Genomic DNA, 16,254 nt, shown 5'->3' with positions numbered 1-16,254 from the left:
CGTTCTCGTCATCAGCCCGTGAGTGCTCCTGGCTGGCCTCAGGTGAGGCTGGCCGGGGGCGCCTGGGTAAAAATAGGAATGATTCCCGGTCATTCCCAGTAGATGGTACAGAACGGCTGATAACCGTCCTCATCATAGCAACTGGGGGCTGAGCTTCATCAGCCCCCTCCCTTTCATGTGTAAAAAAAAGCTTCTGTACTGCCTGTACTCTCATAGCAGCGGGATGCTGGGCTCCTCTCCCCCACACAGCTTAATGTCCTCCCTGGATTATCATAGCAGCTGGAGGCTGCCTTCCCCTCATTTTATCTCACTAACAAGTCACTGTTTCTTATTCCTGCATTCTTTATTACTTCATGACACAAATGGGGGGGACACTGCCACGCTAGCCCAGGAAGGTTGGGGAAGGAGGGAAGCAACGGGTGGGGTTGTTGCAGGGCCACCCCCCGTGAATGGCATGCAGCTCATCATTTCTGCAGGGTCTGACACGGAGCAGCTGTACTCTCTGGTTCTCTGATACACTGGTTCTCTAGTACACTAGCCCCATATTCTAGGCAGGACTGATTCTATTTTTAGATACCATAAAGGAGGGATTGACTCGGGGAGTCATTCCCATTTTTGTCTTTGCGCCCCCGGCCAACCTCAGCTATGGCGTCTGCCAGGGCAATCCAGGGAAAAAGGGCGTGAAATGATTGTCTGCTGTTGCTTTCCCGGAGGAAGGAATGACTGACGACATTTACCCAGAACCACCCGCGACAATGATTTTTGCCCCATCAGGCACTGGGATCTCAACCCAGAATTCCAAGGAGGGGGGGACTCCGGGAACTATGGGATAGCTACGGAATAGCTACCCACAGTGCAACGCTCCAGAAATCGACGCTAGCCTCGGACCATGGACGCACACCGCCGAATTAATGTGCTTAGTGTGGCCACGTGCACTCGACTTTATACAATCTGTTTTACAAAACCGGTTTATGTAAAATCGGAATAATCCCGTAGTGTAGACGTACCCTTAGTTACAATGTCACCTGAAAGTGAGAACAGGCATTTGCATGGCACTTTTGTAGCCGGCGTTGCAAGGTATTTATGTGCAAGATATGCTAAACATTCGTATGTGCCTTCATGCTTTGGCCACCATTCCAGAGGACATGCTGATGATGGGTTCTGCTTGATAAAAAATTGATTTGACAAAACGCAAAGATGATTCCAATGTGAGATTTCTAAAGATAGCTACAGCACTCGACCCATGGTTTAAGAATCTGAAGTGCCTTCCAAAATCTGAGAGTGACGAGGTGTGCAGCATGCTTTCAGAAGTCTTAAAAGAGCAACACACTGATGCGGAAACTACAGAACCCAAGCCACCAAAAAAGAAAATCAACCTTCTGCTGGTGGCATCTGACTCAGATGATGAAAATGAACATGTGCCAGTCCACACTGCTTTGGATTGTTATCAAGCAGAACTCATCACCAGCATGGAAGCAGGTCCTCTGGAATGGTGGTTGAAGCATGAAGGGACATATGAATCTTTAGCGCATCTGGCACGTAAATATCTTGCAATGCCAGCTACAACAGTGCCATGTGAACGCCTGTTCTCACTTTCACGTGACATTGTAAACAAGAAGCAGGCAGCATTATCTCCTGCAAATTGTAACCAACCTTATTTGTTTGAGTGATTGGCTGACCAAGAAATAGGACTGAGTGAACTTGTAGACTCTAAAGTTTTACATGGTTTGTTTCTGAATGCAGTTTTTTTGTACATAAATTCAATTTTCATGCTGAAGAGATTGCACTACAGTACTTATAGTAGGTGAATTGAAAAAAACATTTTTTTATAGTGCAATTATTTGTAATCAAAAATAAAGTGAGCACTGTACACTTTGTATTCTGTGTTGTAATTGAAATTAATATATTTTAAAATGTAGTAAACATCCAAAAATATTTAAAATAAATGGTATTCTATTGTTGTTTAACAGCGCAATTAATCGCATGATTAATTTTTGTAATCACTTGACAGCCCTAATTATGACATGAATCTACTATAGATCTTCCTAAATATTCAGAATTCAGTCCTGCCACTGTACAAGTTTCGTGCTCAAAAAGCTTGCAAGATTGGGACTATAGTCATGACTCTCATCTACCGACCACATATAGTACATCCAGTAATGGGACTAGAACCAGGCAGAAATACAGGCCTCTACCAAGTTATTTAAAGAAACAGCTCAACTGCCTTGGCCATAAGAGAGGACTGATATGGAAATGTGCAGATCTGACATACTGTATCCAGTAGAGGGCGGCAGCGTACATATATGTGAGTCAGAATATTTTCTTCTTATGTGAGTATTCATATTTGCATTTGACATATACATGATTGCTCATTTTCATGTGTCTTACAAAGTCACCGTGTGTGTGTCTGTGTGTGTGTGTTAGGGCGACTAGACAGTAAGTGTGAAAAATCGGGACGGGGGTAGGGGGTAATAGGAGCCTATATGAGAAAAAATCCCATAAATCGGGACTGTCCCTATAAAATCAGGACATCTGGTCACCCTAGGGGTGTGTGTGTGTATGCAGTTGCTGTGTTTAAAGGTTGCATATCGGTGATCACTGCATACCAGAGGGCAGCATCAAGCCTTTGCTTTTCATCTGTAGAAAGAGATATTTCAATACTTAAAATTGTGTCTTCCTAAATCTTACCTCACATGGCTTCTCTCCCCTGTTAGTTCTCTCCCCATTCCCTTTTTTATGAGCCCAAATAGGACTAAATATCCAACAAAGAGTATTCTTTTATTTTTATTAAACTAGCCCGAGTTTATGATCTTATCAGCCTTTCCATTAGAAAGTCCTATATTCTGGGTTTACAACACCTATAAAATTCTCTCCAGGATGAAACTTGGTGATCAGTTTTAAAAAATTGAAAACAAAATGGTAATTTTTGAGTTGTTGCAATACAATGCAAAAAAAAATCTTTACACTGTTACCTATATTTCTCTGTTTATTTCTGTGTTGTAGTCTTGCTTGATTTTTAAAATGAAATTTTGCAGGATATTATTCCATTATAGAGACAATGTTAAGGGTGTTGCTTCTCCCCTAATTCATGATATATTTCTAGCCTTTTCTTCACATTACAGTAATGCCTCACTTAAAGTCATCCCAGTTAACGTTGTTTCGTTGTTACATTGCTGATCAATTAGAAAACATGCTTGTTTAAAGTTGTGCAATGCTCCCTTATAACGTTGTTTGGCAGCAGCCTGCTTTGTCTACTGCTTGCAGGAAGAGCAGCCTGTTGGAGCTAACTGGTAGGGGCTTGGAACCAGGGTGGACCGGCAGTCCCCCTATCAGCTCCCCACCCCCCTAAGTTCCCTGTGCGGCAGCCGCCCAGCAGGCTATCAATTGCCGGGCAGTTCAGCTGTCCCTCCCCCCACTGCTGTGTGCTGCTCCTGCCCTCTGCCTTGGAGCTGCTCCTGGGAGCCTCCTGCTTGCTGTGCAGAGGTGGGGGAATGAGGGGTGATAATGACAAGATGTCCCCCTTCCCCCCTGCTCCACCCCGCTCCTTTACCTCATCTCCACAGAGCAGGGGGAGGACATGACAGGGCTCAGGACAGAGGAAGCTTGCTGGCAGCAGCTGCTGTCTCAACTTGCTGATCTACTTAAAAAGGCAATGTACTTAGAGTGGGGTCAGCGTACTTAATGGGGTAATGCGCATTTCTCTCTCACACACACGGTGCGTGTCTCTGTCTCTCTCTGCCATGCTGTCTCCCCTCCCTCCATTCGTGCTGCCTTGTAGAGTGTGAGGCTTCATTAACAACAATGTGTGAACCCTTGAGGCCTTAGCCAAGTGCTAGTTCATCATTTAGCAGTAAGGCATTCCCTGGGAAATATCCCACCCTCTTCCATCCTCTGACTTCACCACCTAAGCCAAGCTTCACAATCATCATTGCTGAGTACGGTATTAAATTGTTTGTTTAAAAAGTATATATATATAGAATTTGGCGAAAAAAATTTCCTAGAACCTAACCCCCTTATTTACATTAATTCTTATGGGGAAATTGGATTGGCTTAACATCATTTCGCTTAAAGTAGCATTTTTCAGGAACATAACTACAACATTAAGAGAGGAGTTAATGTATTGTAATAATATGCGGATATCTGGAGACCATTTTTGTGGATCACAGATGGATATGGATGCAAATTTTATATCTAAAGTCCTGAAAATCTGTGGATATCTGCAGATCTTTTTGCAGATCGCAGATCAGATGTGGATACAATTTTTTTATCTACGCAGAGCTCTAAATATTAGCCTTATTTCACATTTGCTAGCTTTGGATGTTGTTACTCAACTTTGACTTTATTTAAACACAGGCATTTCTCTTGTTATGAATATGAAATATAATATCAGCAAAGAATCCTGTGGCACCTTATAGACTAACAGACATTTTGCAGCATGCGCTTTCGTGGGTGAATACCCACTTAGTCGGATGCAAGTCAGATCCACGGCTACCCCTCTGATACCTGAAATATAATGTTACTGAATGAATATGAAATACGATGTTCTTATCTATAGACATTTGTTCTTTAACAGTTATTAAACTATTTTTAAATTAATCACTTTAAAAAGTATAAAGAAAAGGATTTATCTAACAACAACATTCTGAAAAGTTCCTTTCTTGTGCATATGAATAGATTTGTCTTCACTCAATCCTACTCTGCATCACCAAAATATCTATATGGCATCTACAGCTTCCTTTGTTAGTTTTTATTGTTATTTTATGCACAAAATCAGTGTAATAATTAAAAGATCTTTTGTATTACTTTAGAGTTTTCCATTAAAGATGCTTACTCATTAGAGGTTGGCAACCTTCTGCTTTTCAATTTAAAATGGAATCTTAAAATGGAATTTCTTTAAAATATTAGAAGTGTGATCATAATTTCCATGCATATTAACTTAAAGCAAAGAAATTACAGCACCTTTCGGGGGGGGATCCATAGGGTATAGTTAGAGAGATGAGAAATAGACTGTGAAATGAAGTAGCTAAGCAGTAAGAATTATTTTTCACCATGTACTGCAAAGGAGACCAGGAATTAAAAACACAGGTGGGGTCTGCAGGAGATAGGTTAATGTAATTCACATGCTTATATTGCAGTATCTGATGTTCAAATAAAGGAAGAGAAGTAAGGGGAGGAAAGATGGATTATAGTTGAGTCCTATGTGCATATACACATGCAGAATGGGCCAGGGCAATTTAGGAAGGACAGGAAGGGTGTGGTAGCAGGGGCGGCTCCAGGCACCAGCACGCCAAGCATGTGCCTGGGGCGGCAAGCCACGGGGGGCGCTCTGCCAGTCGCCGCGAGGGCGGCAGGCAGTTTGCTTTCGGCGGCTTGCCTGCGGAGGGTCGGTTGGTCCCATGGCTTCGGTGGACCTCCCGCAGGCGTGCTGCCGAATCCGTGGGACCGGGGACCTCCCGCAGGCAAGCTGCCGAGGGCAGCCTGCCTGCCGTGCTTGGGGCAGCAAAATACCTAGAGCCGCCCCTGGTGGTAGCTATTAGATATGCTCAGTGGCTGTTTCCAAAGCTGTACATACAGTTTCAATTAAGGGCAAGCATTCTCATAGGTTCCACACATTCACCATTTGTGAACTGGAGCTCAAACGAACAAAAGGTTACAAGTATGGGCATTAGAGACAGCACTGTGAACTCAGTGGCTGATTGATGTAGGACCAAGAGATGTGTCTGCTATGAGGGCTGGCTCTCAGTACCTGTACTGCTTTGGAATAGGCTACAGATTCCCTAGCTTGCTAGAAACTGAGGAAACAGTCAGCTTTTCGCTCAGGGACTAGAATTCCTGCTGCCTGTAAGGATCTCTGTATTATTGTTTTGCTGAAAAGAGTCTGAAATGTTTGGTGGGGAACTATGAGGTTGCCATTCTCCTCTGGCTCTAGAGAATCCAAGTGACACATACACACATGTTTTTGAGGCCAGATTATAGAGACTGAGAAATCATCTCTGAGAAGATTAGTGGGCACCTGTATTTGTGCACCAAAGTATAAAAGTGAATATGTTTTGTCAAAATCATACAATTAAGTGTATGTAACAGCAACAAAGTGGGGAAGTCTGCATAAGGAACAAGAGATTTACTGCCTAATAATTTTCATAGAAATCATAGAAAATAGAATCATAGAAATGTAGGTCTGGAAGGGATCTCCAGAGGTCATCAAGTCCAGCCCCATGTGCTTAATCAAGTATGTCTAGGTGTTTTGTCAAATGTCTTCTTACAAACCTCCATTGGAAGCCTATTTCAGAGTTTAACTACCCTTATATTTAGAAAGCTTTTTTCTAATATCTAACCTAAATCTCCCTTGCTGCAGATTAAGCCCATTATTGCTTGTCCTTCCTTCAGTGGACATGGAAAATAATTGATCACGGTCCTCATTATAAAAGCATTTAATATATTTAAAGATAAACTGAGGGGGAACATGATAACTTCTTTTCACAAGACTAAACATGCCCAGTTTTTCTATCCTTTTCTCATAGGTCAGCTTTTCTAAACCTTTTATCATTTTTGTTGTTCTCCTCTGGACTCTCTCCACTCTGTCTACATCTTTTTTTTTTTTTTAAGTATGGTATCCAGAAGTGGACACAGTATTCCAGCTGAGGCCTCACTAATTCTTAGTAAAATGGGACAATTATTTCTCATCTCTTACATACAATACTCCTGTTAATTCACTCCAGAATGATATTAGCCTTTTTAGGAACTGCATCATGTTAGCTGATATTCACTTAGTGATCCACTATACTCCCAGATCCTTTTAAGCGGTATTACTGCCTAGCCAGTTATTCCCCATTTTGCAGTTGTGCATTTGCTCTTTCCTTCCTATATGCAGTACTTTTCACATGTCTCTACTGAATTTCATCTTGTTGATTTCATACCAATTCTCCAAGTTGTCAAGTTTATTTTGAATTCTAATCCTGTCCTCCAATGTGCTTGCAGCCCCTCTGAGCTTGGTGTCATGCACAAATTTTATAAGCATACTCTCCACTCCATTATTCAAGTGATTAATGAAAATAACGAATAGTGCCAGACCCAGGATAGACCCCTGCATGACCACACTAGATACAGCAGCCCAGTTTCACCGTGAACATTGATAACTACTCTTTAAGGGTGGTCTTTCAACCAGTTTTGCACCCACCTTATAGTAACTTCATCTAGACCACATTTCCTTTGTTTACTTATGAGAATGTCATGTGAAATGCCTCATCTACCTCTTCCTCCTGATTTGGTGGTCTATAGTGGACCTCTACCATGACATCACCCCTGTTATTTTGCCCTTTTATCTTCACCCAGAGAGTTTAATTTGGTGTGGCTTTCACCTCCTTCTGGACAGCAGAACAAGTGTATATATTCTTGATGTATAATGCAATACCTGCTTTTTTCCCCCTGCAAACTATACCTCTCTATACCAATATTTCAATCATGAGATTTATCCCACTACATCTCCTTGATGCCAAATGGTATGACCTCAAAGATGCTACCTTGTGTGAGCCCATTTGTCTTCCATTCAAAGTTCCCGGGTAATCTAATATTTACAATACTTGTTTGAGGTTGAAGCCTTTGCCAGGGATAGCTTCTGTCCCTAATTCTCCACTATGTTCAATCTAGCAGTGGCCACAGATTGAATTTAGTGGATTAGAGAATCCAGCCTTTCTGAGTTTTTGATAACTTCCTGCTCATCTCTTTGTAGGTGGAAATGTGCAATATGAAGTCACCTAAGGACTAATAAGAGACACTAGACTTCAATTAAAATCTGAGAGTGACAATAATGTGAGATGTCACACCATGGCATTATAAAGAGGAATATGAGCAACCAGAATCCTGCCAAAGCAGCAGTGTTTATATGTAAGTAGGCCTTATGTAGACTTTAAGGCCAGAAGGGACCTTCATGATCATCTAGTCTAATCTCCTGCACAATGCAGGCCACAGAACCTCACCCACCCAGTCCAGTAATAGACCTGTTGCCTCTGGCTGAGTTACTGAATTCCTCAAATCATGATATAAAGACTTCAAGTTACAGAGAATCAACCATTTATACTAGTTTAAACCTGCAAGTGACCTGTTCCCTATGCTGCAAAGGAAGGCAACCCCAACTCCCATAAAGTCTTTGCCAATCTGACCCGGGGGGGAATTCCCTCCCAACCCCAAATATTTATATGCTAGTAAGTATTTAGTTAGTAAAACCAGTTATCTGAATCCCATTGTATTGATGTGGTTCCTTCATATTACATTTATTGTATAAAGAATAAAAGACACAACACTTGGTAGTGAGGATGGGATTCTAATCCAGGAATACATTGAAGCAGAGAGTGATTGCAGAAATTCAGTAAAAGTACAAAGGAAACTGGAGCCTACAGCCCTTGGGATTCAGATTTAACTGCACATTTGCATAATATTTTAAAGGTTAAAAATGTCTGGTTGGGGAAAATAGACTTCTTTAATAGCTTAGTAGAGAACTAGCCTAGTAGTATTAAGAGACTGGAACAGTATATAATTACTAATAGTATAACTGATGAAAAAAGATGGTGGTTTTACTGAGTGTGATGAGTATTAAAATGTATAACCCGCTATGTAGCCTAACACCACCTATTAAATCCTCAGACAAAATATTTGCTGAGATTGTTGAAATTCTACAAAATCATCTCTCCTCAAAACTACTGGTGATTGAAGAGTGTTTCTGCTTTTATAAATGGAATCAAAAAGAAAATGTAACAATTTCTGAATACGTACCTGAAGTCTGGAAATTAAAAGAGTATTGCCAGTTTGGAGGGAGTTTAAATGATGAATTAAGGGATCGGTAGAGTGCGGTATGCAGAATGAAGCAATCCAAACCCAGTAATTTACTGAGACTGATTTAACTCTAAAATGTGCGCTAGAAACTGCAGTATCAATAGACACACAAACTGGCACAAATTGAACCATTGCCAGTGACAAATGCCACGGTAAAACACAAAACTGAAAGTGATCCAGTACTGGCTAAAATGTATAATATATAATGAATGGATGGCTTATGCACACAAACAACTTCCAGCTTTCTTTGCTTGAAAAGAACAGTTAAATACGTATATATTAAGGTTGCCTAATGTGTAGTACTAGAGTGGTTATTCCTACAAACCCCAGGACATATGTATTCCAAGAATTTGATGAAGGCCATTTGGGAATTGTAAAAATGAAAGTCCTTACCAGGAATTTTGTGTGGTGTCCACAGATTGATACACATGTGAAGGAAATGGCAAAACAATGTCAAATTTGTCATCAAATGTATCACATGCTTAAATATGCTCCTTTGAATTCTTGGGAGTCACCGTGGTAATGAATCCACATAGATTATACTGGACCACTTATGGGAAATACACTTTTTTTAATTGCAGTAGATGCTCATTCTAAATGGCCTGAAGTATTCTGTATGAATTCAACTAACTCACTGCACACAATGGAAGTGTTAAGATAATTGTTTTCATGGACAGAAGTTTCTGAATAGATTATCAGTATGAACAGAACTCAATTCACCTCAGAAGAATTTCAGCTGTTTAACAAAGAAATTGTATCAAACAGGTTACATCAACTCCATATTCTCCTGGAACAAATGGATTGGAAGATATTTTGGATTTAGAGTTTTGGCTGGCCCATAATATAGATAGGAGCCTTTTGCAAAGTTCAAATCAGAATCTGGGTTCAAACATCAAACTTTGCTGAAGTTTGAGGGTTTGGGGGTATGGGTTTTTGGTTCAGCTCTACTTTCCCACAATAAAAGCACCCAATTTTGTAGTGACTTTTCTCTAGGACAATAACAGCATTTTCCAGAATTACATGGGATTCTTTAATTGTTATCATGGGTTCTCATTTATCAGATTTAAGCCACTTACCATGTCTCATTGATGTTTTTACTTTTTGCGTGTATTAGGTAGAAAGCTTCTTCAAGTGTGACTATCCTTAGGGACATTTGTTCTTAGACATATTAAATAAGTTTGACCTGTACAATTAATTTTAAATTGTTATGTACCAAATATGCCAATTTTCTGGAAAGTGACCAGAATAAGTAATACTGAGATTAAATGTAATTAAAAGTAGCAATGAGGCCTTTTCATGATGCTGAGTTCTATTATATGATCAGAATCTGAATTTTCCCCCAAGTTGAGGATGGAGATGGAAGTGTTTGGAGTAGGAATTTTTTTTGAAGTATATATTCACATCTGGATCCAGAACCATGTGCCCCTTAAATTCACAGCATTCTGATCCAGGTCTCAGTTTGGACCTACCTCTGAATAAAAGAAATGAGAAACAAAATTGACCCCATGGAATAATCTTAAAAAATATAAGAGAGATTGATCTTTCTTCTACAAAATGTTTAAACCAATCTGTGGATTCCTAAAGCACGGGTATGATTCTCTATTGAATCCTATAGGTTGATTTAAAAATTCTAATGAAAAGATAATTCTCTATCAAATTCTATAGGTTAGTTAGAATAATGTCTGTAGATCTCTTTTGGTTTCATCCTTCTTAAATTCAACAGGATTTTTCCACAAAAGAAGGATTTTTGAGCCCAATCTAGGCCCTGCTGTATCCTGAGTGCCTCCCACAAAAAGGTGAATATATGTCCATTTTAATTAGATATTCTATGCTAGAACTCTGAACATCTTTCAAGTCTGCGTCTTCAAACAGAATTAAATCTACAGAAGAGTAATGACTACTTTATTTGATACTTTTTAGCGGAAAGGGATTGAGAGTATATGGAAAGAGAGAAGAAATTATGACATTTATTTTGAGCAAGGATTAGATCCTCAAAAATATTCATGTGCGATTGGACTGGGGAACTCTTACTTAAAGATATAGAAGTTTAACCAAAAAAGACCTCTTCACAAGATCCCTAGTTCATAACCAATTATTAAAATTAATGGTTGTGTAAAGCAGTGGTTCTCAAACTTTTGTACGGATGACCCCTTTCGCACAGCAAGCCTCTGAATGTGACCCCACCTTATAAATTAAAAACACTTTTGTTATAGTTAGCACTATTATAAATGCTGGAGGTGAAGCGGGGTTTGGGGTGGAGGCTGACAGCTCACGATGCTCCATGTAATAACCTTGCGACCCCTTAAGGGGTCACGACCCCCCCAGTTTGAGAACCCCTGGTGTAAAAAATCATTAAAAGAACAGGAATCCAGATAATGTAACTTAGTCTATGTTAAGTTTAAAATGGAGCTTTACAGAACTTGAAAACAAGGTATACTTAGCTAATAAATTATGTTTTGTTGAGGTTCATGGTACCATACTACATAACAGGAAAGCATAAACATCCTAGATTTCTTTTATATAATTCCAGGTATTTACAACGTACCTCGCAGTTTGGTAGTGTAATGTCTCAGATGCTAGCAGCATAGTTTGAGCACATATTTCACAATTACATTGAACTGACATAGTTGCATCCATCGCTGTACAATCTACCTTATACATCTATTCAGCACAGAGTCCATAAACATTTACAAAACACTCTTGTTTAACAGAAGCCAAAAAGGGACAACAAAAATATCTCATTTAACTTCAGAAGTAGAAGCCAATGCTTTACTTTAGCAACAACATTGCAGCTAGCAAGAATTCGTACAGACTTATACATTTTGCCTTTACTATAGCTTTTGTCACAGATGTGTGCATTAATATTGTGTTGAATCAAACACACTACTTATGTGTTTGATCCAATGCAAAATAAGATGAACCCACTATAATAGCCACTCACTATACACAGAAAAAGCTCTGGATGGTGACAGAGGTAAATCAATAAAACGGTCTTTATAAAAACCCATACTTCCCTTTAATAATCATATGCTAAAGTACCAGAAATAACTGGGACAATACAATGTACTTCAAAATCAATCATGTTGAATTCAAAATACATTTTTTCACATATTGCTAGCCTTTCATTGACATATATTTTCCCTCTGAAAATTAGGAATATTAAAAAAATTACTTACACAGTGGTCATTTACATGAATTAATTGGATAGTTATGGAAAAAAACATGTCTTTCATGATAATTACCATTAACTAAATTATATGCCAACTCCACTAAAAACAAACTTTACTGAAAACAATGACAAATTCAGGATAACTAGCACGAAATCTGCTGCATTCTCTCTGCACTGTGCAAGTATTTCATGTCACACTGTATTATAATATTCAGTATTTTGTGAGATGAAATATGGAGATAGGCCCAAATCAAAACTCTAGATCCAAATACCCCTGAAGTTTGATAAAGGCTAGATAGATCTGGATCTGAACCCTGTGACTTGGGCTCATCTCTAGTGCAGTATTTGTAATTCCTTACAGGACCTGTATTTTGTCATCTTTTTATAAACATTTGTTTATTCTCAGTCTTTTCTTATACCCTCTGATTTCTGTTGCCATTTCCTTTGTTTCCTCCTGATTTTTTTGATACTTGATTTTATTACACTGTAGTGAGCCAGATCATTACCCCATTTCAGCAGCTTTGTGCTGCAAGTGGCCTTCATGACAGTGACTCCATCTACATGAGGACTCCTGCCAAACAGAATCCTCCATGCAGCCCAGAACCACAATACCATCTTGAATACCCCACCCCTCCTTTCAGGAGAGGCATTACTGGGGGATCCTTAGGCCCCAGCAAACCTCAGTGTCTGGAACAGCCCCTTGGGGCCTGCACTAACTTGTTCTTGGGCTCAGGGCCTGCACATGCTGGCCCCGGAACCCAGGAGCCACAAATATGGTTAACAGTCACCTTTCCCCCAGCCCAGCAGTTTGACTGGCCCAGAAGATCTGGCCAAAGAGAACATATAAACAAATTAGTTAGGCAATATTTGTAAAGTTCTTTGAAGATCAAAAGTGCTGCATAAGTGCTAAATAATGTCAAGATTAATATAGAAACAATCAGAGTTGAGTCACAAAAAATCCTGTTTTCATCTAACAGCAATACCAATTTTCTCAGTATTTTTAATAACTTTATGATATATTGATGACTGCATGATATCAGTTTATATTTTTCCTGTGTTCTGTATATCATTAAACTAAAGGTAGATTTTCTGGTGGGGAGTAGTGGAGTTAAAGAAGAGATTCTGTTTTGCACCATCACTTTGTACTGGTATAGTGACTTTAAAAAAACAACAACCTTCTGGTATATGAAGAAATACAAATTCAGAAATTTCTGCTAATTAGTTTCCAGGTGATACTACCTTGTATGACAGCCTTGGTATGGGCATTGGGTTCTTAATATACGACATTGTATTTTACACCAACTATGAGCCCTCCCTTCACTCAGAAAAGTTATCCTACAATAGAACATTTTCTTAGCATTACACTTGCCCTCAACAGATTTGCCCGTTTGGGATCCAAAGGATCCCCCAATGCTTTATTTAGGGCACTGCTGTTTTCACCTTTAAAGGTCCTTGTGCCATTTCATCAGGCTATGGAATAGTGTCACAAGGGAATTAATGCAAGGTCCATTGTTAGGGATATATAAAACTAGAATAGACAAAACACTAGAAAATACACAGGAAAACAGTCTTGCAACTGCAGGGAGATGGACTCGATGACCTAACAGGTCTATCCATCTCTAATTTCCAGGGGTCTGTGATTCACTCTACTTATTCTCTGGCTGAAAGGGAACACCACAGGCCCCTAAGATGTTGACAGTAATGCAGCTCCATTGAGTGACTGCAGACACTCATAGACAATCATAGCAGCTGCTGCTTTCCTCTTGAACCCATGCACAAGACTGTCATTATGCAAAATGTGGCTTTTCTGTGCAGGAATTTTTGTCCCCAGAGATGTAAAGCAACAACTTTGAAAAGAAAGAACTGCTGCCAATTTACGATGCATGGACAATGTCACTACGTACTTTTTATGTTTTCCTCTCATCATCTACTACAATTATAGCAGTTTGGTATTACCCTGCCAGTACAACTTCTCTTCCATTTTTTTCTTTTTCCATTGACAGAAGAGTAGCATCTTAAAAGTTTTTCTGAACGTTTTGTTACAGAGAGCATAACAGATAGGGTTAACAGTGCTATTCACATAGCACAGCCAATATCCAAGATGCCACAGTGTTAGGGGAATGCAGTCTGCGCAAAATGTGGAGACCAAAACCATTATATTGTAGGGAGTCCAAGTGATGATAAAAGCTAGAAGAATGGCACTTAAAGTCTGGGCAGCTTTGCGCTCCTTTATAAGGACCATTCTTTTCCTTTTAGTGATTTGGTTAGTTAAATTTGGATCCATGTCTTTGATGGAAGGGTCCTTTGATAAAGCAGCAGAACAAGTAGTTATTTTTACTTTTCGGCAACCATTGTTGGTTTCCTGGGTGCCATCAGCCTTAACCACCAAGTGGAATTTGTAGGCCACACATTTTGGACTTTTTTGCACTTGGCTTTTGGCTGGAGATAGAAAGTATTTCTGGGTCTCAAAATCATTTTCCATAGGGTGGTCTTTGATAAAAACTTCCTTATTCTCCTCCTCATTAAACTCTTCTTTCTTATCTTTGGCTGGACTCTTGTAAGTTACTTGAAAAACTGAATCATTGGCAGGTTTGTCCTCTTCTTCTGAGGATGCGTAGCTGCTGCAGGTGGTTAGCTGGTCTACCTTAGACCAATCATTACAAGTATTTGGTGTTTGGGGTACTTTTGTAGTGGCTGACGTGCTTCGACTGGATGAAGACCATGAAGCCTGACATCTCTCCCTTTTGGCTAAATTTTGTTGCTTGCAACTAAAACAGGACTTCAGAAGAGCTTTCTGGGGTTTTATCATCTCAAGCTCTGTCACAGACTCAGAGCCTTGAAGTTCAGCAAGGTCCTTGGTACGTTTCTCAGTCTCTTTATAAATACGGCAATATAAAATAGTCATCACTGACACTGGGATGTAGAAAGCAGCAATTGCAGTACCGAAGGTGATAATGGGTTCATACAAAAATTGTATCTGGCATTCTTCAGATGGGACAGTTCGTTCCCCCACAAAATACTGCCAGCATAAGATTGGTGGTGCCCACAGAATAAAGGAAATTAACCAAGCTAGACCAATCATAATGCCAGCCCTTTTGGGTGTGCGCTTAGCCCTGTAGGTTAGAGGTCTTGTGATGGAAAAGTATCGATCAAAACTGATAACTAGCAAGTTCATTACTGAGGCATTGCTAGCTACATAGTCCAATGCTAGCCACAGATCACATGCCAGACTTCCAAGAGACCAATGACCTATTAGTATATAAGATGTGTAAAGATTCATAGAAAATATTCCAATGATGAGGTCTGCACAAGCAAGGCTGAGCAAGTAATAATTGTTAACAGTTTTGAGTTGACTGTTGACTTTGAATGATATCATTACAAGAATGTTTCCCACTATGGTTATTAGGCTTACAATCGCTGTGACACTGGCAATTGCGATTACTTCCAAAAGGCTATGCCCTTCTAACTGTTTATGGTTAACAGAACTACTGTTTACAATAGTTGAATTTACTTCCATTCTTGTTCGTAGTGTATTATCACCAGGATATTAAGGTCATTGCAGAATGTTTTCTGTACTTGATAATATTTTTTGAAGACACCTGTAAAGAATAAAGGGGAAAAAGAGAGTGCAGTTCATTAAACAGCACTGGACTTTCAACAGACTTATTTAGCACAAAATATCGACATTTTAAGCCATTGTATATTTATATAGAATGTTAGAAACAATAAAAATGTTATTTTAATGTTTTAAATGACACAAATTGGTTCAAATGACTGTTTTTGCTGCAAATGGAACATTATAATCAGATTATTTTCATGCTTTCTTTGCATTTTGATTGCTATTTCCATCATTCTACTCATAAATTAAACACACATTTTAGGGAACTTTGCTTTGGTAGCATTCTGAAACAATGCTAAGTGCAGCCAAAATAACTACTGTTTCATAAAGTATTCAGTTTTGTCACCCCTTATCTGCTGAATATTTCAGTAGAGTACAGGACATGTTCTTCGATGCACAGACATTTAAAGATTCACAAAACAATGAGAATGGGGATTCACAGTGTTCCTTTTTGAATGTAGTGCACTATGCATCATAATTGCCAACATTTTAAAAACAAATTAGGAAGATTCCGTGAAGAAGCCAGTGTTTGGGGAACCATCAGGAGAACTGAGAGTAGGAGTGGGGTTGGTGAGTTGAGGGTATCTGGAGGAGGCAGGAGGGGAAGATGTAGTTAGAGGAGCTTGGGGAGACACAA

At 39.5% G+C, this 16,254-nt stretch overlaps 1 protein-coding gene across 1 annotated transcript; it reads right to left on the bottom strand.

Annotated features, from left to right (window-relative positions):
* Nucleotides 1–13,934: 13,934 nt before the first annotated feature.
* CHRM5 (cholinergic receptor muscarinic 5) lies at nucleotides 13,935–15,664 on the bottom strand. Its single transcript, XM_045016424.1, has one exon. It carries the CDS (start codon nucleotides 15,513–15,515, stop codon nucleotides 13,935–13,937), a length of 1,581 nt encoding a protein of 526 aa, XP_044872359.1. The 5' UTR covers nucleotides 15,516–15,664.
* Between the last annotated feature and the right edge of the window lie 590 nt (nucleotides 15,665–16,254).

This window comes from Mauremys mutica, chromosome 4, assembly GCF_020497125.1.
Source record: "Mauremys mutica isolate MM-2020 ecotype Southern chromosome 4, ASM2049712v1, whole genome shotgun sequence".
Lineage (NCBI taxonomy): Eukaryota > Metazoa > Chordata > Testudines > Geoemydidae > Mauremys > Mauremys mutica.
This window is presented reverse-complemented; position numbering and strand designations above follow the sequence as displayed.